This window comes from Molossus molossus, unplaced genomic scaffold (assembly GCF_014108415.1).
Source record: "Molossus molossus isolate mMolMol1 unplaced genomic scaffold, mMolMol1.p scaffold_m16_p_3, whole genome shotgun sequence".
Taxonomy (NCBI): domain Eukaryota; kingdom Metazoa; phylum Chordata; class Mammalia; order Chiroptera; family Molossidae; genus Molossus; species Molossus molossus.
This window is the reverse complement of record NW_023425366.1, coordinates 131182099-131203194: the sequence shown is the minus strand read 5'-3', so window position 1 is coordinate 131203194 and position 21096 is coordinate 131182099. Positions and strand designations below refer to the sequence as shown.

General features: G+C 41.9%; 2 protein-coding genes across 10 annotated transcripts in view; one reads left to right on the top strand and one right to left on the bottom strand.

The window, feature by feature from the left end:
- Nucleotides 1–13733, top strand: part of ACSM3 (acyl-CoA synthetase medium chain family member 3) — a 27838-nt gene extending 14105 nt beyond the window's left edge. Inside the window, exons 4-13 of the mRNA XM_036278737.1 lie at nt 140–283; nt 394–550; nt 802–881; nt 2269–2392; nt 3533–3613; nt 6499–6600; nt 7535–7662; nt 7768–7867; nt 13070–13189; nt 13574–13733. Coding sequence (XP_036134630.1) covers nt 140–283; nt 394–550; nt 802–881; nt 2269–2392; nt 3533–3613; nt 6499–6600; nt 7535–7662; nt 7768–7867; nt 13070–13189; nt 13574–13660 — 1123 coding nt within the window. The 3' untranslated portion in view covers nt 13661–13733. The remainder of the gene's footprint in view (nt 1–139; nt 284–393; nt 551–801; nt 882–2268; nt 2393–3532; nt 3614–6498; nt 6601–7534; nt 7663–7767; nt 7868–13069; nt 13190–13573) is intronic.
- ERI2 (ERI1 exoribonuclease family member 2) overlaps nt 1–21096 on the bottom strand; it is a 21937-nt gene extending 841 nt beyond the window's left edge. Inside the window, exons 1-11 of one of the 9 annotated variants that reach the window (XM_036278735.1) lie at nt 21044–21096; nt 19877–19944; nt 19708–19791; nt 18942–19069; nt 18251–18407; nt 17100–17200; nt 16758–16839; nt 16072–16160; nt 5365–5479; nt 3862–3911; nt 616–669 (exon numbers count right to left, since the gene is read on the bottom strand). In XM_036278735.1, coding sequence (XP_036134628.1) covers nt 664–669; nt 3862–3911; nt 5365–5479; nt 16072–16160; nt 16758–16839; nt 17100–17200; nt 18251–18407; nt 18942–19069; nt 19708–19791; nt 19877–19944; nt 21044–21066 — 903 coding nt within the window. In that variant the 5' untranslated portion in view covers nt 21067–21096 and the 3' untranslated portion in view covers nt 616–663. Of the gene's footprint in view, nt 1–2; nt 161–615; nt 670–3861; nt 3912–5364; nt 5480–8114; nt 8165–8508; nt 9054–14334; nt 15874–16071; nt 16161–16757; nt 16840–17099; nt 17201–17408; nt 17431–18250; nt 18408–18941; nt 19070–19707; nt 19792–19876; nt 19945–21043 lie in introns of those variants that run through there. The other 8 variants (XM_036278733.1, XR_004961614.1, XR_004961615.1 and 5 more) reach the window with 8 other exon arrangements.

Below are 21096 nucleotides of genomic sequence, written 5' to 3'. Positions count from 1 at the left end.
ACCTTTCAATTCAACCTGAATCACCAGGGCTGGATCAATGCGAGAACAAGGTCTGAGTGGATGGTTGCTTGAATCCCTTTCTGTGCTGACCATCTGTGCTGCTGTTTACTGTGCAGAATCACTGGTTCTTCCTTCCTAGACATGCCAGCGACAGCCACACCTGTGTGGAGACAAAACACGATGAGACGATGACCATTTACTTCACCAGCGGGACGACCGGAGCCCCTAAAATGACGGCACACACCCACAGCTCTTTCGGTTTAGGATTGTCTGTAAACGGAAGGTACCTTCATCCAGCAGCAGCTGGAGGGCCAATACCTGCAGGGGTGGTGATTCATTTATTGCTCTTTCGGATTTTCTCCGATGGACCAGGGCTGTTCTTTGTTCTCCCAGGTTCTGGCTGGATTTGCAGCCTTCGGATGTGATGTGGAATACCTCTGACACGGGCTGGGCCAAGTCTGCATGGAGCAGCGTGTTTTCGCCTTGGATCCAGGGTGCATGCGTCTTTGCACATTGTTTGCCGGAGTTTGAGCCGACTTCCATCTTGCAAGTAAGGCAGACCCCAAGAGGTCACCATTTAGAAACACTGAACTTTGCCACTGACAGGCCTGCCCAGAAACACCCTTAGAAGCAGAAAGCAGAATCCAGATGCTTTAGGACACTTCACATCTGGAGAATAAAAACCAGAAAAGGTGCACTAAGGAAAGGTTGGAGTAAACAAGGGTTACGCTGTGCTGTGCCTCCCACAGACGCTCATTTAAGTTGTAGGAAGACCAAGACTTTACTTCTTGTACATTGCAGATTCTCTCCACGTTTCCCATCACAGTCTTCTGCTCAGTGCCCACTGTGTACCGCATGCTCGTCAGGAGTGACATGACCAGGTAAGGCAGGCTGGTGAATAGGCTCGTATTGGGGGGAGGGGAGAGAAGAGGACAAGCTAAAATAAAAGGCCCTTCTGCCTAGACACAGAGTTCCAGACTCGTAGGTGTGGGATTCGGCAATCTCTTCTCCTCGTCTCCTCTTGCTTACGCTCTGTCGTGATCATTGCTGCATCTAGAGCAGGGCATCTGTGTGTGTGTCCCGAGAGCCCAGTGGATGATGACTGTTCCCCGACCTGAGAAAGTAAGGGAGTCGCCCCGATTTGGAACCCTATCCCAGAAAACAGGAAACACAAGGGTGTCTTTCACTGTTACTGATTCCATTTGAAAGGGTGAATTGGTAAATATTTGTAATTGATGTTATTTAAGTTTGACTAGGAAAAGTTCACATGACATAAAACTCAATAGGTATATAAGAATATACATTGACTATACATTAACTACGTAAGAATATGTATCGGAGGAAGGCTCCCCCAAACCCTGTCCTCAGTCCTGCCCTCCTCCTCCCTGAAACCTGTGTAGACAGCCAGTGGGCACATGTCCTCCTCGCTTTCATAAATATAAGTGGAAACGTAGTATGCACAGTCTTGCACCTTTTCCCCAACAATACATCCTGGAACTGTGCTGTCCAAGCGGCGACAACTAGCCACAGGTAAGTATTTAACATTTAATTTCAGTTAAATTAAAAATTCAGTTCCAGATTATAGTTAATTAAACCGTAGTGCATGTTTGAAGTTGCTAAGACAGTAAATCTTAAAAGTTCTCATCACAAGCAAAAATAATTTTGTAACTATGCAGGATGACAGATGTTAACTAGACTTATTGTGATCATTTCACAATATGTACAAATGTCAAATCATTATGTGGTACACCTGAAACTAACAATATATGTCAATTATACTTGAAAATAAAATTCAGCTCCTCGGTTGCACTAGTCACAGTTCCAGTGCTCAGCGGCCACCTCAGGGCCAGAGGATATTACAGAAAGTTCTGTTGGACAGCACTGTCCAGGAACTTCCTTGCTCTTTGTAACAGCTGTATACTAGTCCATGGTATAAATATTTCATAGTCAATGTAAACAGACAAGCAGTAAATTTCTAATCCTGATTTAACATATTAGTTAACTATGATGAACATATATGGTACCTTCTTTAAGGATTTTTTTTGCATTAAATCGTGCTCCCCCCACCACCACCAAATGAAAGGGAGAAAAGCAAAAGAAACCTGGTGTTTCGAGAGTCACTCTATGGTGTTAGAATGGTTTATTTTGTATTGGAGAGGGGAGGTAAGAACTAAGACACACAATGTTGTCATTTTGTTAGAAATAATCTTAATTTCTACTACTTTCCACTTTTCCTCCTAAATGTAATCTGTGATGTCTTCTGAGAAGCTGTAAGTTCAGAAGTTTAAAGCACTGTGTGACGGCCGGGGAACCCATCGGCCCTGAAGTGTCCAAGCAGTGGAGAGACAAGACAGGGCTGGATATCTATGAAGGGTACGGACAGACTGAAACGGTGCGTGGACCCCACTGAATAGACGGGGCTGGGTCCGATGTAGTATGATGACTAGAAACCAAGTGCTGTTATGTCCCTACGACTGTCTGAGGGCCAGGGAGTGAATGGAATGATCAGAACAGTGTTTTCAAAGCTTGAGGGAGGGTAGTTGGAAAATAGCTGTGACAGACACAGTTGTTGTTTAAATAGCCTGACATTACACCCTGGAGCTGTGGAATGGAAATCGCCACTCATTGAGAAAAACTGCTATATACTGGTCAAGGTAAAGGCATTAAAATATTTTTTCCCCATTTATCTTCAGATAGAGTGGAAAGGGGCGGGGGAGAGAGAAAGAGAAAAGCATCGACGTGAGAGAGACACATCAACTGGCTGCCTCCTACATGACCCCAGCCAGGGCTGGGGCCTGAATCGCAACCGAGGTACGTATACTTGACCAGAATCAAACCCAAGACTCTTTGGTCCGCGGGCTGATGCTCTAACCACTGAGTCAAACTGGCCAAGGCTAAAATATATTTAAATGAAAAAAAAAAAAAATACTAGAGCTACAGAAAGATTTCCCCTTATGTAGTCAGGGCTGCCTCAAAACTAGAAAATGCTGAATTTCTTATCACTTAAAATATTGGGTTTGCTGGAAAAGGCCTTGACAAGCATACTACCAAAAGGGTTATCTGAAGAGCTTCTAGAAATAAGGATAAGGAATTCTAGATAAAATGAAAAAGTAATAACAAAAGTGGTGATTATGTAGGAAAGAGAGAGTGGGTAAGGGGAAAGCTGAGAGAGCATTTTCAAAGTGTGTCTCTCTACAGTGCTTCAGTTTATAAACCCTAAGAATGTAGTACCTGGTCAACAGTGGAAACACCACAATTAAAACTGACAAATGTATTTAATAGGAACAGCGTTAAGTATCATGCTCGTATGAGTACAAATGTTTTTATAAATATGGATACTTTAGCAAGTATACATTTATTAAGTGTTATAACTTTATTATATAATTTGTTTAGTGTTTATCTCTACACTTCATGAGAGCAGAAAATTTGTTTTATTTGGAACCTGGTTCATATTAAGTTCTCAATAAATATGGTGGATGAATAAATAAGTTTTATGTTACTTGTAATGTTATTTTATTCTCTCCTCAACTAGGTGCTGATCTGTGGAAATTTTAAGGGCATGAAAATTAAGCCGGGCTCCATGGGAAAGCCTTCCCCTGCGTTTGAGGTCAAGGTGTGCACATTCACTTCCAGGACGACAGTCCACCTTCCCTGCACTCCTAATTTGGGTGGTAATTCATGTTACTTGTATGGTATCCTAACCTCCAGGGAAAGACAGAGATGGATTAGAAATGTTAGTTTATTGGTCTCAATTATTTTTTAAAGTTCTCACATTTATTACTGGACCAACCTACTATTACAGAAAAATAAATCAGTGGAGAAAAATCATGCTTCCAATAACTTGCCAATGAAAATGCCCACCTGTCCAGACAGTGGTGACCTTTTCAGTGATGTGGTAAGATGCAGGCCACCTGGATACAGAACACGTGTGAGCATCTCTCATATGCGATTCCTCAGACCCAGTTTGGTTCTTTTCCAGTGTCTCCTCTTGGAATTGTATCTGATTTATTACCAGTTTCCATCTGAATCCACTGGGGAATGGGCCGAGTCTACTTTTGTTTCTTGGCCAGGAACCTTTTGATTCTGAGTCTTGTGAGAAGACACAGCGAAGGAGAAGCACCGCACCCACCGCGATGGAGAGAGGAAGAGTGCTGTCTGTTTCTCTCGTTCCGATTTTAGTACATGAGCTGCCGAGGCGAGCGCTCCATTTTCTAAGGAGCAGTTACTTGTGCAGAGTGGTTCTAAGCATTTTATAAATATTAACCCATTTAATTTCTAGAAGGAGCCTATGAGAGGCAGAGTAATACTAGAACCGTTTTACAGATGAGGCCTAGAGATTAAGGAATGTATCCAAGGCCACACAGTTAGCAGCTGCTCGTGCTGAGGTTCAGTCCCAAGGGATCGAGTTCCAAAGTCTGTCCTTTTGGCCACAACACCACACTGCCCCCTCTGGTGAGGGAGGTCAGGACTCCCGGGAGGGTCAAGTGGGCCAACAGAGGCCCACGTGTACAGTGGCTGCGGCCTTCTTCTCCCCTCCCCGCCACAGGCCGGCCTGGCCACTTCCGGCTCGGTAACCACTGCCGTTTCCACCCTCATCCCTAAGTGGCACCCTGTTATTCCGTCAGCACTCTTGTACAGGGTCAGAACTGTTCTTAAATCAAGCCAGCCAAAGCTAGGGGTAGCCACACGAACTTACACTGACATATAAAACAAGAGCAACAAAAATGCAAAACAGATTCATTTGTAGAGAAGACAATTGTAGATTAGATCAATGCATCCCAAGCTTATTTGATCATAAGAATCACATGGGCACTTGTTAAAAACACTAATTTTCTGGCCCCTTCCCTAGACAGTCTGATTTAATGGACCAGGTCGTTCTTACGAGCAGGTAATTTTGATAAAGTTCAGATGATACTGATGGCTGATAACACTGTTCATGCAAACCCGACGCTGGGTCCTTTCCTTCACTTTTACTTCGCTGTGAGAACCTTGTCTAAAGATGGGATTGCCTAGAGGTTCAGGCCGGACTGCCGTTCGCTAGGGGAGCGCCCGTGGGTGGGCAGTGACACCCTGGCATCTGCGGATATGCTCCAACCAGCTGGATATCAAGTCCACGCCACTTCAAAGCCCAAAGCTCGTGATTTCCCTGCTTAACATTTTAGGGCCGCTTGAACAATGAGGAATGGGATTCCCTCCAACTGTCTTTTTCACAGCCATTACAGAGTAATCGGTGACAAGTTGTTGCAACTCGTAAATTGTCTTTCTATCAATAACTCCTTGATACCCAGATCCAAGTATTTCTTTAGATGACTGGGTGAGAATTCATTTTTGTTTTATTTCAAGAACTTAACAGTAAGGTTTTACATTTAGAATTCCTTTGCCTTTCACGATTCTCCTTGAGGACGAGCCGTCTTCTTTCTGGAAAGCGCCAGATAAGTGTAATGCCCTTATCTTTCCCACATCTCCGGCTCAAAGGTTCCTGGTGGACGAACACAACAACAGAGTCAGGTTCTCATACTGAGGAATAGTTAAGAGTTATTTAGAGTGAAATCTGGTACATAAGAAAAGCAATCAACCTAGCAAATGCTAATCTGGATTTTTAAAATCTGGACTGGCCCTGGTCAGGCGGCTCAGTTGGTTTATCCTGTGCACCAAACAACTGCAGGTCCAATTCCCAGCCAGGGCACATATGCAGGTTTCGAGTTCAGTCCCCGGTCAAGGTGAAACTGGACTGAAGTCCCTGGAGAGACTCCAGGCAGGAGTATAATGATGAAAAGCACAGAATCTGGAGTCCAAATGCAGAAGTTTGGATTCCAGCTCCATCATGCACTGATAATGAAACTCGCACCTCAGCTTCCTCATGGGTAAAATGAGCACGGCAATAGTTCTAACCAAACGGGACGGTTGTCAGGACTGAAGAAAATAAGACCTGATGTTTGTACAGCTTAGGGTTTCTCCCTCGGAGTAAGTGCTCGCTCCTCTCGGGGCACCGTGAGGCCTGGAGAAAGGTCAGGGAGCAAGGCTTCTAGGGCTCCCCTCCACCAGGCCAACTGTCCCCTCACTTTGGGCTACTAACGTCAGGTTTCGTTTGTTCCACAAATTTGAAAACCAGTAATGAGTGTCTATTTCAGAGGAAAGACAGTCAAGATATACTGCTAAATGATAAAAGCAGGTTGTAAAAACAGTGTATTATAAATGGTCCTATTTTCCCTATGCCTGTATCATCTCCAAAAATATTTCCAAAATGTGATTATTATTGGATGGTAGAATTAAAGAAAACTTTTATTCTTTTTTCACATGTTGTTAATCTGCCTTTTATGATATGTTTTGCAATAAGATTTTAAATATATTTCTCTAAGGAATTTAAAGTATTCTTAATATTTGTTTGAAGTTTGTATTCTTAAATGGCAAAAAATCAAAACAAGACAAGGAAAGCAAAGATTAAGAGGTGGCATTAAGTACAAATTCCCCTCAATAAATTGTTCTGTTTTATCCTAGATTTTGGATGCAAATGGCAATGTTCTACCTCCTGGACAAGAAGGAGACATTGGCCTTCAAGTTCTGCCTAACCAGCCAGTTGGCCTTTTCACTCATTATGTAGTAAGAGACTGATTTTCTTTTTGTTTCTTAAAAGTCCTTGGTAATTATCCCTACTTGCCACAAAACATGCCTAGCAGGATAGGTAGTTGCCTTTTCTTGAGGGCCCCACTGTCCTGAGCAGTAATCCCTCAGAGAACTGAGAGCACCCCGTTGCTTGCTGGAGAAAGGCACACAGACCCCCTGGGCTAGGACCCTGCCCCAGGCCGTGAAGGCCGGAGGAAGGCAGCCCCAGACAGAAGATGGCCCCTTACCACACACTGGTTGTGAACAGCACCAATCATTCTCTGAAGCCCAGTCAGGGAGGGGCGAGAGGGATGGAGAATGGGGCGGTGACATTGAGTACATTTCTTCCACTAAAGGCCTTCCAAGCTCCCTACAAATGCATTTTCAGCTCTAATCATAGTACATACATAAAAGCAAAGTTTACATCAATATAACTGAAGGTCCAGGTTCTACTTGTTGGTGAATTTTACATAATATAGTAACACATCGTTTTTCTTCCTGCCAGTTACAGAACCAATTGTTTTCGTATAAAACCAGACAAAATACAAAAACAAAAAACCTGCCCTTTGAATTGTTAGGTGTTGGTGCTTTCTTTTAACTCTGTGTTCAGCTCTCTCTTTTCCTACCAGTATTTGATATTAGCCTATTAGAAAAGACTTAGCCTACTCCTCTGAGCTTGAGCTCCTGCAGTATTTATTTGTGATCTAAGGAAGGTCTCAGGATAGAAGCATGCCTAGTCCTTGTAGCTGTAGTTCACTTCTTACACTGGGCTGGCTCTGTGCTGGGATTTCATCCTTATTTCACATGCTGGCTCCTGTTCATTGGAAGCCTCTCAAAGGTACCAGACTTCTTTCTCCTGAACATTAAAAGTCCAGTGGAACAGAAAAGTCACATTCACAGTAATAACAACAACATGCTATTTGTTTCACAGGATAATCCTACAAAAACAGCTTCAACTCTACGAGGCAACTTCTACCTCACTGGGGACAGAGGCTACATAGATGAAGATGGATATTTCTGGTTTGTTGCAAGATCAGATGACATCATATTATCCTCTGGGTAATTTTTCATCTGTGCATATATCTATGTTAGCTGACCATCCGTGCTCTGGAGTGAACCTCCCACTCACCTTTATAAATTTCTGTCATATGTTTTACTTCCCAGTTACCGAATTGGACCATTTGAGGTAGAGAGTGCCCTGTCTGAGCATCCCGCAGTGGCCGAGTCGGCTGTTGTCAGCAGCCCAGACCCCATCAGAGGAGAGGTAAAAGAACAAATTCACCTCCACTTTGTAATGTGTTAGCAGTCTAACATACTTTTAAAATATGCTGATCAGAAAGAACTGGTACAGAATAAGACTGCAAAATATAGTCCTGGTCAGTTTGGCTCAGTAGTTAGAGCATTGGCCTGTGAACCGATGAGTCCCGGGTTCGATTCCAGTCAAGGGCACGTACCTCGGGTGCAGTTCATCCCCGGCCCTGGTCGAGTCATGGGGGAGCAGCCACTTGATGTGTCCCTTTCATGTCAATGTTTCTCTCTTTCTATCTTCCTCCCACTCTATCTGAACAAAAAAGAAAAAGAAAAAAGAAAAGACTGTAAAATATATACTATAAGGAATTTGAATCTTTTCCATGGAGGGCTGGGGCAAAGATGGTGTGAATGCCAATAACCGAGGCTTACACCAGGTAGGGTGTCCGAGGTCAGCTGGATAGGACCTGTTGTTACGCAGAGGTCTAGAAACCGACCTCTTCCCTGGAGTAGCGGAGAGGAGGCGGACAGCAGAAAGCAGGGGTGGGGAAAAGGTCAGAGACAGGAACTGAGACCACCAGAAGCAGGCGGGGTAGGTAAGCAAGCAGAGGATTCAGGAAATAAGCCGTAACTAAGACAAAGGTCTTGAAAGCTCACTCTGTTGGGGCTGATCACCTGGCAGTGTGGACTTGCAGGTTCCATGCCACCCTTCTGGCCCCATGTGCCAAGCCGACTCCCAGTACTCCAGATGGCTGAGGTCAGGGAACAGATTCAGTAATTACTCAAGTCTGTCCCTTTGCACTGAATGCTACCAGAGGGTTTCGTGAGTCTCAGCTCCTCCTGAACTTCTCCCCTAGGATCTGTCATCATTAATTTTATCCACCCCAACAGATGCTAACTTGATAGCTGAGCCTTTAGGACCAGGCTCGCTTGGTGACTCCGAGTACAAGGCAACCAAGTGGGTTCTGGCCCCCACAGGGGTCTTGGGGTAGAGTCTGCATTAGCCACGCGAGAGGGAAGGAGTGAGCAGTTCAGTTTCCCGAGTGAGCGGTGGCACTTCCTGGCAGATGTCCCGAAGAGCTGTCCATGTGCTGCGTTCCACCGCGGGCAGCACTTCTCCTGGCAGCGGCGCCCTCCGAGCTGGCTCGGTCCTCCAGGCCCCGTCTTGCCAGACCGAGGCTTGCGGAGCAAGTTCCAGAAGCCTGGATGAAACACAGATAAAATGAAGACATTGGAACACTATCTAAAATATTGATCGTTTTTATCTACCTACCACTCTTGCAATGTATTGTGTGTATATTCACACTGTTGTCTATTTTGAAATGTTTTAGCTTTAAAAACTCCTAATGCTATTTGCTAATTATAACTACTTTGACAGTTTTATGATTATTTTTTCTCAGGTAAAAAGTCCAAAAGCAGATGGATTTAAAATGACTATTTCGGCCCTGGCAGGTTTGGCTCAGCAGTTGGAGCGTCGGCCCATGGACCAGAATCCTGGGTTCGGTTCCCACTAAGGGCACGTACCTCGGTTGCAGTTTGTCCCCGGGCCCCGTTGGGGTCATGTGGGTGGCAGCCAGTCGATGTGTCTCTCTCACATTGATGTTTCTCTTTCTCTTCCTCCCTCTCTCCCTCTTACTCTATCTGAACATTAAAAAAAAAAGCAAAAATGTCCTCAGGTGAGAATTTAAAAAAAAAGAATATTTCACTCCTGGCCCATGTGGCTCAGTGGATTGAGTGTTGTCCTATGGACTGAGAAGTCCCGGTTCTATTCCCAGTCAGGGCACATGCCCAGGTTGTGGGCTTAATCCCGAGTAGGGGGCGTGCAGGAGGCAGTCAATCGATGTTTCTCTCTCACATAGATGTTTCTCTCTCTCTCCCCCTAAAAAAAATCAATAAAAACATTTAAAAAATAAAAGTAAAATGAATATTTCCCTAATTTAATTCCTGTATCTATAGCTTTGTGCACTCTGTTGGTTTCCACTTTTAGTCATTTCATGTGGTTACTTTGCTTTTATTTACTTATTAATCCTCACCCAAGGATTTTTTTCCATTGATTTTTAGAGAGAGTGGAAGAGAGGGGAGGGAGGGAGAGAGAAAGAAACGTGAATGTGAGAGAGACACATCGATTGGTTGCCTCCCGCACATGACCTGACCAGGGCCAGGGATGTGCCCTTGACTAGGAATTGAACCCTTGACCCTTCAGTGCTTGGGTCAACACTCTAACCACTGAGCAACACTGGCCAGGGGTGGTTCCTTGGCTTTTAAAAATTTATTTTCATCCAATGACTTAATTTACCTATTTAGGTACATTTTCACAATTTTAAAAAATGTTTGCTTTCTACTGGCTTTTTAATTTCTTTTTATCCTCACCCGAGGACATTTTCCATTTTTTGTTCAGATAGAGTGGGAGGGACAGAGAGAGAGAGAAACATCAACATGAAAGGGACACATCGAGTGGCTGCCACCCACACAACCCAAACAGGGCCGGGGACAAACTGCAACCGAGGTACATGCTGTTAGCAGGAACCGAACCCGGGTCTCTCTGGACCGCAGGCCAACACTCTCACCGCTGAGCCAAACCTGCCAGGGCTCTACTGGCTTTTTTAAGAGACAACTTCCAACAGGGACAAAGGGATGGATGACTCTATTACCATTGCTACTTCTGAAAAGAACATTTAAGTTTTAAATACTATTTTAACATTGGAATGTGAAATAAAGAGCTGAAAAATATGTCTAGGTTGCTGGGTTCCTAAATTTTTTGGATCACACAGCTCTTTGGAATTTGAAGGCTACTGGACTTCTGTAATGATGAAAATGTTCTGTATCTGCACCATCCAACACAATACCATCCCTGGTGTGACTGCGAAAATTTTATTTCATTTTAATTAGCTACATGTAGCTAATGGCTACCATTTTGAATAGTATAACCAGACTCTCATAAACGTGCAAAACTTTGCATGGTATTTTAGAAAAACTTTGAAGTCCACTTATGGTTTTTAAGTTTAAAAAAGCATCTTGTGCTCCTCCTACTACCACAACTAATACCACCTGATGTTCTTGAAGACTTACTATGTTCCAGGTATCACATAAGCCCTATACCTACATTCACTTAATCTTTCCAACATCTTTTATAGAGAAGGGTACTGAGGCAGAGAGGTGTCCTAACTTGCCCAGGATTATACAACCAAGTGTGATGTGAACCCAGGTTGTCACACTTCAGGGTTTATGCTCTTAACCAGGTTTGGTTGCTCCTTGTTAATTTATCATTTCCTGTAATGGTTTATAAAGACTTTTTTTTTATCCTCACCTGAGGACACTTTTGCATTTATCTTCAGACAAAGCGGGAATGAGAAAGGGAGGAAGAGAGAGAGAGAAACATCCATGTGAGAGAGACACATCGACCGGCTGCCACCCACACGACCCCAACTGGGGCTGGGGACAGACCACAACTGAGGTATATGCCCTTAGCAGGAACTGAACCCGGGACTCTCTGGTCCACGGGCCAATGCTCTAAACCGGCCACAGCTATAAAGACTTTTATAAAGACAGACTTTATGTAAGGTGTAGAAGTTACCAGTATGCAAAGCAGTAATTACAAACATTAGTTATAAAAATAATTTGCCTCTGAATGAACAATTCACTTATAGCAAGGATAAATAATTTTTAATTATATATTTTTATTGATTTTAGAGAGTGAGGAAGGGGTGCGCGGTGGGGGAGACAGAGAAACCTTGATGGAGAGTAGAATATCCACTGGCTGCCTCCTGCATGCCCCCTACTGGGGATCAAGTTCACAACCTGGCATATGCCCTGACTAGGAAATGAACCAGTGACCTTTTGGTGCATAAGACAATGGTCCCAACAGTCACACTGGCCAGGGCTAGCAAATTTTTAAAAAATAATTTTTTCTAATTCATAAAAATGTTGATAAAGCAGCAGAGCAGGCATAAATAAAAATGTTTAAGAAATGTCAAAATATGGATAAGGTGAAATTATATATATGCATATACAGACACACACACACACACACACAGTTGCACCACTGCCCATGGCACATGTAAATTAAAACCAAATGTATGGTAAAGACAAAAATGAAAAATTGCTCATAAAACGTTGTGAAACTGCTCACTGATAATCAACCATCAATGTGTGAAAACTGTATAACTGCAAGTCTTCATTTCTCACAGGTTGCCTGGAATGGTTTATTGTTCAAAAACTCATTTTCAATTAATATTTACTCCCAGATTACGGTGGATAGGGAATGCTGGCAGCTTATCTTCAAGCCGACCATATGAATCTAAATTATCCAGCATCCAAGCTGCAGGAGATTCCTGGGGCTGCACCCACGGGACGCAGCACCCTGGCGCCCCCGCTGGGACCTGGGTTTGGCGGTGCCTTGCTGTTTGACTCACCAGAGCTGCCTCTAGGGAAGGCAGTGCCGGCAGTGCCAGGAGCGAGCATTTAGGATCTCAGCACTCTTGAAGGGGCTACACGTGAGGGGTGACTTGCCTTCTCCATCACAGGTCCCAACACTGGGCAGGACTCTACACAACAATTCACGGAGGGGTGAGCTCTGAATATGTCTGAGCAGAGTGATGAAAGCTGCCCTGGCTTCTGCCAGCTAGAGAGCAAGGTCACCACCTCATCTACCTCTGTTCTTCGGGGCCAGGAAAGGGGGTGGGAGCAGCAGCACAGTGGCCGTGGGGATCTCCGCAGCCTGCACAGGAGTCTGGAAGAGAGGGTGTGGCCTCCATGAAGTGGTCCTTCAGCAGGCCTATGGCACGCCCAGTGTGAATACTGTTCGTGAGCTGGGAACCGAGAAGCTGGCTGGAGCAGGCTGGGCTGCTACATAAGTGGCTGTACTTGGTGTATTGCCACATTTCCCACAGGAAACTTTTTTGAAGGAGAAAAAAGATGAGGCAAAAAGACAAGAGGCCAGAGACAGGTAAGAAAGTGGAGTTGAAGATGTAGTTAGATGAGAAGGTTCAAGTGTAGACCATAAACAACAGGGGTCCCAGAAGCTCTCTTAGATTAGATCCAGAGCAGGAGCTACAGGAGCCAACGGGCTGGCTTCAACACACAGAGCTAGGATCAACCGTGTTTAAAACACTGGCCTTCCACCAGGCACTTTGATTCCCAGTCAGAGAAAGTAAACAAGACACACTAAAGCATAAAAATATACAATTCATCTTACTGGTGTTTCAAATGTTTATTTTAGGTAGTAAAGGCTTTTATTGTTCTGAACCCCGATTACAAGTCACATGGCCAAGAACGACTAAAAAAGGAGATTCAGGAGCATGTAAAAAAAACTACAGCACCTTACAAATATCCTAGAAAGGTAGGTATTCTAATTATGATGAATATTTACTCAGTGTTCTGGAAAGTTTGAGCTGTTTTTTTCTGTTAATGAACATGCTCCTCAAACATGCCACACCAAATGTTCTAAATTGAACCAATGACATGGACAAGAATCAGAACCTCTGAGATGAAACTCTAAAATTGAATTTGTTGGGTCATCTGGTTCACCAGACTTGTAGTAAAATATTGAATATCAAGAAAAATCTCAACAGTAACCCTCCCTCTCCCATTTTGGTTGTTGCCAAAATCCTACCCCAATGTGTGTCCTATTCTCTACCTAGAGTTCATGATAGAACCGCTATATAATTGCCTTTGTCTGAAGATGAAAACTTCTGGGCTGATTTTCTTCCCTTGATACTGACAGGTAGAATTTGTTCAAGAGCTTCCAAAGACGATCAGTGGGAAGATAAAAAGAAATGAACTGAGGAAGAAAGAATGGGAAACTATTTAAATCCATTCCAGTAATTACCACAGCATGCATCAAACAAAGAGTGCAGAGAAACCCTGAGATCATGAAGGGGTGATAAAAAGGTGGATAGTATGCTTATAAATTACTAACTTAAAATACCTTGTGGTTATAACATCAGAGGCTGAATTTTGAAAAAAAATAGTAAATTCCTCTGCGTTAGTGTCAGTGTTCTCATAACTTGTGAATACAAAAAGAATAAGATCAATTGATGAGAAATTTTTAAATGTAGAGGAGTTTCTGAACCAAATCTCTGATCTATTGGTTTTTAAATCTTAGTTGAATAATTCTTCTGCTATGTTAATAAACAAATCAGAGCCAATCTTCAAGCATTGAAATAAAACTAAACAAAAAGTCAGATTATCATAGTTCTCGAAGTAAAAGTATCTACCTGAAAAAATAGACTAGGGGTTTTTATTTGTCATATTTTTATTCAAATAACTTAAAAAAGTTTAAAATTTGTTTCAAGGTCTAACTGTAAAAGAAAGATATCATATACTATTATTGCTTATTATATTTAATTTAATACATGCATTTTACAAAATATTTCATTTGTGGTTCTTCAAAAAAGTATAAATTTGGCAAATGTAAATATATGAAATATAAATAAAATAGTGTAAGATATTTTAAGAATACTCATAATGTTTGGGAATTTAAGGAACAACCCGGATCCATACAGAAGACAAAAAGTAGACAGCTGGTGACTGAAATTAGAAGCCTGTGACATTTATTGTTTTCTGTGTGTGTGAGCAATAGCCCCAGGGCAGTATACAGAGCTCAGTTATGCTGTCCTCGTAACTTGTAGCCCTATACCCATTTCCTCTTTACCACACTAAAAGTCATATTGAAGTAAAAACACAGTTCAGATATAAAGTTCGTCAGTTCCTCATTGAAGGTCTGAGTCTCAGTGAATGTTTAGCAGACACATGGTCATTTTGGTCACAAACATGGCTTGTTTCTGCAGAGCTAAAAGCGAGTGCCCCAGAGGGACGACACCAGACTGTGCTGTTGGCCCTCTCCTTTTGAAGTGTTTGTTCCCATTTGAAATAACCACATTTTCTGTTTTCTTGATATTTCCCAGTAGGGCAACAATAGAAGGCTTTTCCACAGTTCGGTCCGTTACTAGAAACAACCCGTCTCTTGGACCTTCGGCCGCACTTGCACAACGGCGGCGTCATCTTCCCACTCTTCCAGGGCTCTCGTAGGTTAACTGGAGGAGTGAAGACAGAGGGGAGAGCCTTCTGAGAACTCACTGGGGAACCATCAGATGATATAGGCTTTTCTTTGTGAATAGTGAAGTTCTGCTTTTTTGCTAGGGGGAAGGTTGGGGGACTGGATGAATTCCTTTTAGTACCCCCTAAAAGACATCTTCCCAAAACGGAAGGATAAGACATACTGGCCTTAACAGTGTTCAAACTGCTTGATTTGCACTCAGGTAATTTAAAGTTAGAAACATCTGAACTTGAATATTTGGCCTCTTTTACATTATAAATAGTAGTATGCGGACTCCTATACACAATCGACTTAGAGGTCTCAGATTTTTGAGGAGTTTCTTCTGTGCCTCCAAGGTTTTCATAACTTAGCAGATCAGATTCTTTTAGAACCACTAACCTTTCTCCAGCATTAGATGAAGAAGCTAAGTCTGAGTCACTGATGGGAGGTATACAATCTGTATTTTGCTCAGGCTGAGATGTTGGTAGTAAAGCTGCATCCTCCCAATCAGCCAACATAGGTAAACAGTCAAGAGCAGAACTGATCTCCATATCAGAAACATGATTAACAGATGAAAGGGTAGTTGAAACAAGCACCAGTTCTGAACCCTTTGTTGAAGGCTCAGATTTGGTATGAAATGCATGATGTTCTTTTTTTATTTGCTTCTGCATAGGTGTCTTGAAGCTGGGACACTGCAACTGCCCCAGACATGTAGAGGACTGGGTATTGGAGAGAGATGAACAGTTTGTAACATTGCAGAGATCCACTCTTACATTGCTCTTTAGTTGTAACGCATCTTGCAGTACCTTGATAGAATTCACACCAACAGACTGCGTTTGAACTTTTTCAAGGTAATATATTGTATTTTTAGGTTCCCTACAACATAAACTGGGACCCTGAATGCTACTGTTGCAGGCCGATGTTTCTTCAACTTGATTGGTATTCAAATGTCTGGCCAAAACGTTGGGATTCTTCTTCGTGGGAACCTATGATTCCACAGACAAATCCAAGAGCTTTAGCAACTGTGCATTCAGAATTTCCTTAGTATACATTACATAACAAAAAAGAAAAATGCCATCAATGATTGACATAAATTACTGCACACATGACATCTACACTATCGTGACCTTACCATTACTTCTGAAGTTTGAGATGACAGAATAAAGGGGCAGGACGTCACTGACCTTGTTCAAGGACCTTGTAATTTTTATTAAGCAACCATCCCTGATCATTTTCCAAGCAAGAAGGGCAGTATTCCGAGAATCATCCAATCCTGAGGAAATAAAGATCAAACACTAAATTTAGTAGTACCAGTATAAAGACATATAGCAAAAATAACAACAAACAAAACAAAAACAAAAAACCCCATCACTTAACAGAAATGGGGACAAACTGTTAGTTTTACGTGATTGTAATCACAATAAGCTGGTCTCGTGGAAAGCTGTGGCAGCCCCACCAATGAGAGACAAGATCTCCCACATTTACAGAGGAGGAAGTGAAAATCTGTTAGTTCACAAAAATGTGACTAGCATTCTGTAGGAAACATGTTTTGTGTGTAATCTATTCATCTTGCTTAGTTTTTCACTAGTCTACTGTGTTATTTGGGCATTTGTTTACTTCCATTTGATTGGCTAATTCTTTTCATTCTTTTTTAAACCATTGGACTGCAACTGGATGGCAGGCTTGATCTTATAATACTTCATGAAAATGGTAATTTGAGCCTGAGAAACAACTTGTATGGATTAGTAGGAGCTTTATCTAAGCTGAAGGATATTCCTTATTAATTACATCACAAAAAAGGAAATTCACATGAAAGACTTTATAAAACATAGTTACTTACATAATAAAACGATTTTCAATTTATACTAACCGGAATGTTCTCGTCCCAAGAATTCTATTCCCACTTCCTGCAGGGCGCCACTTAGTCCTTTTGGTTTTCTCCTATAGAAAATCTAATACAGTAAATTCAGACATGTATTAAAAAGTGATTACTATGTGGAAAGCTATGTATTAACCACTGTTCATAACTTTTAGTTCTAGATTTGGAATGTGCTTATTTTTGTTATGTTTTTACATACTATAAGAAATACATTTGTGTGAATATCTCAAAAGAAAATATTCCTATTTGTAGGAATCCATACCCATGTGTGGAATAAAGTTTAATAATTTTTCAACAGAAGGAAAGTGAACATGCCCCTGCCTTTGACCCTACCTTGTAAGTTACTCTGAGATCAATCCAGGAATTTAAGAACACAGGTTTAAAGAGCTGTTTCCTTTTACACTCATACTCCAGGCAAACTCCCAAGTCCCAGTCTGCATTAAGTATATTAAAATGGAACAAAGTCAATAATGCCAGCAGGTTTTACTTATGCTATCATTTATATATAAAATGCTAACATGATGCTAAAATGCTCTCTCCCCCTCCCACCCTTTCACTCTATATAAAAAAAATTCTTAAAAAAAAAAATTAGGTAAAAAAAGTTTCAAAATGATTTTTTTTTTTTTAAGAAATCCTCCTTACCTGAGGATATTTTTCCTTTTATCTTCAGATAAGAGTGGGTAGGAGGGAGGGAGAGAGAGAGAAACATCGACGTGAGAGAGACACATTGACTGGTTGCCTCCTGCACAACCCTGACCAGGGCTGGGGACCGAACCGTCACCAAGGTACGTGCCCTTGACTGGAATTGAACCTGAGACCCTTTGGTCTTCGGGCCGACACTCTGACAGTTGAGTCAAACCAGCCAGGGCTCAAAATGATTTCTTAAACACCCAATTAGACACACTGAACATTTCAGAAAAAAGAGTAAGATGTCAAATTACAAGGGCTATATGGAGGTTATCTTCTCTCCACACTCTAAGAGAATATTCACGTACCTGGGAAACCAAACATATATGACCAATAGTGCTAAGCTAGCAATGACTCAGCTCTGCTATCCATGACTCCTGATGGCAACGCTGTCACAGGCACACACAAGACCTACTTTAAGTGGCCCATTTTAGTAAATGTGAAATAAAAGCAAAGAATATGAGTTGAATGAGGACTCTTTTTGTTCAAGATGGTATGAAGTAGCATGGTAAGAGCTAGCACTAAATCACCTTTACACGTATCTTGATTCAGAAGAAGAGAGGAACAATCAGGAAAATTCTTAAAGTTAAAGCTTAAAAATTTAAGGTATCTCAGAATGGTAATTTTTTAAAAAATGAATAAATTTACTTTTCTTGGTTAACGTCCGCTAGGCACTTGGATTTCTTTTCCTGGCCCAGAAGGTTAACAAGTATAATTCTTACTAGAGATAAAGGATTACATAGTGGTGATGCTACTCATTTATGACCGATAGATACAACTTTTTTTGTTGTTTTTACCTGACCAAGTAACAAATGCACACAATTTTACTTCTGAAGTAGACAGATCTGAAACCCCAGTAGCAAAAATAATTTTCTTCTGTTGCTGAATCTTCTGAATCCATTTACAGAACTGAGATAAGCAAATCTTCAGAGGGACTCCTTCCTCAACTTGAGCCTGAACAGAGTCACAAAATCTGAAATCAACCATTGAATTTCATAATTTTTGAGCACATAATTAGGCACCTTGGGGTATATAACAAAGAGGTTCTACTGACGAAGTGTTTATCTGAACAAGATTATTGGATTACTCACAAAACACAGTCCCTACAGACTGTTGGTCCCACATTTTTGTGAAAAGAAATAATATAATGATTAGAATTCTGTAAGGTCAGAAAAATGAGGTTACCAATCTAAAATCACATTGAAATATAATTAAATCCAGACCACTAGAAATTTGATGTATTTAATTTCCATAAAATAAATTTGATCATTCCTTTTTACAATACTATTCTTCCTAATTTTTAAAGATGCTAATGACTTCTGGAGGGGACATTATTTCTTCTAATACCTAGTAAATCTAATTTCAAATGGTATATAGCTTTTATTTTATCTCTGGAACTGATTTCTGAGCTCTAATATTTGCATCGCACCTGCCTGTTTATTGTGTGGTGGGGGTGAGAAGAGAGGTAGGGAAGAGGGAAGGGCATACCTGCTTTATGCCTGTCAGTTTCATGCAAAATTCAGAAAGAACTGGATGCTCCTGAGGCTGAACATAGGCATGGAACTCAGATTCAATCTCTCCAGTTGATGTGTTCAGCAATACTGCTGGAAATTCAACTACAGGAAAGAATCATCCACTGACACTTAACCAATTATTTTTTCAGTAAAAGCATATTAAATGACCAAAGCAGTGTGATGTAATGGTTATAATTAAAGTTAGGCTGAAGAATGTCAAAATAGTAAAGCTGAGTATATCTACTCAAAATTCTTGAATATATTTCCACCATTAAATATAAATACTACATGGAAGTTAAAATGTACTTACTCTTTTTTGCAAAGGTTTTTGTTTGTTTGTTTGTTTCTATATAATTTAGATTTTGTATATAATCCTAAAACAATTATTATTTTTTAATTTATTGGGGTGACAATGGTTAATAGAATTATATAGGTTTCAGGTGCACAATTCTATAGTACATCATCTCTATTGTGTGTTCACTACCCCAAGTCAAATCTCTTTCCATCACCATTTATCCCCCCATACCCTCTTCTACTTATCCTCACTAAAAAACTTATTTTATATGATGACACATTTAGGCATTAGATTTTTATTCTTTTGTTGTTGTTAAGTCAGGTTTTATAGTAAACTACCAATTCATAGACCAGCTTGCTTTCTTTAACTGTTGAATTGTTTATATCTATAAACTTTAAAGCAACTCATCTAATGCCAGCTTTGGCCATTGGCAGTCCAGACTTACTTATTTCCTGGGTCTGGTGGTGTTTCCCATCATTCCAACATGTTGACTCGAAATCAATAACAATTAAGTAGTCAAATAACTGCTCTGCAAAAGATCAGGGTGTTCTTATGCTTTGTCAGAGTTAAAAGTGCAAGCTACAAAATATAAAGGACCTAAGCACACTACTTACTTAGTTTTCTTCTTCCTAGACTTTCATTTGCTGGTGCAATAGACTTTCTCCTAATTAATCCAAGCTGCCTAAAAAATGTAAAGTAACCCCATCTGGTTAACAAACTCATTCACACTCCTGTTTGAATAGGCTAACAGATTAATGGTACAACTCATTATTAATGTATTGATTGGGAGGAAACTGAACTGGACTTTGAGAGCAACAGACTTTGGTTCTTGCACTAACCACCACCCTCTCTTGATTTTAGTAATCATGGACCTACAAGGACCTCAAAGTACATATTTGCAGACCTAGACTAATTCTTTCTGCTCCCCTTATTTTACAGTAATACTGAGGAACTCATGTGGCTGTAGGGGTAAAAGTGCATTGAAACGCTTGTTGTTTTTGCCTTTGCATTTTTCAAGCCCTTCCTAATGCACACAGCACAGTTCTGAGGAGGTAGGACATGTCTAGTCTTCTAGGAACTTAGACTATCTGGGCAAAGAAACTAGACCCCCATGGTGAGCTACTGTAGGATCCCCAAAGGCAGTACGCTGAGTGCACAGGAAGGAATGGGTTCACTGAGGTCTTAAGTGTCGGCGAGACAAACTACTTTGATGAGTAGGTAGAGTTTACCTGGGGAGACACCTGTTTGGGTTTTGTTTAAGAGGTGTGATGAGGAGTTGGGATTAATAGCTAACATTTACTGGTTCGTACTGCACTGAAGGCACTGAACTAAGACAGTGACCTCATTTAACGAATCCTCAACTGTACAAGGTGGTCGTTTTTGCTACCTATATTTAATGATGAGAAAACGAATTCAGTAATTCGCCAAAGAACACGCTTGGTGTGTGAGCCCAGGATCCTCCCACCCTGAGCCCAAGCTATTCGCTAACACTCGACCCTCCTCTAAAAATCGGACCTGTGCACAGAACTTGCAGGCATCAGGGGCAAGGCCGCGACGCCCACCAGGAAGTGGTGTGAACAACTTGGCGGGGCGTGGGGGCTGCCGGCGACCCCCGAACCGCCCACGCGGCGCTGTCCAGTCGTCCCCGAGGCCTGCACACGCCTCCGGGTCCCGGTGGCAGACGAGGGCTGCAGACGACGGAGGCCGCCCCCGGCACCCTCACCTCGGCCCCCGCTCCCCCCTCTCCAGTCCCCCCGCCCCGGCCGCAGCCCTCCGCCTACCGCGCCAAGTTCTTGGTCGCCATCCCCCGCAGCCCGGCGGCCGGAAGTCTCCC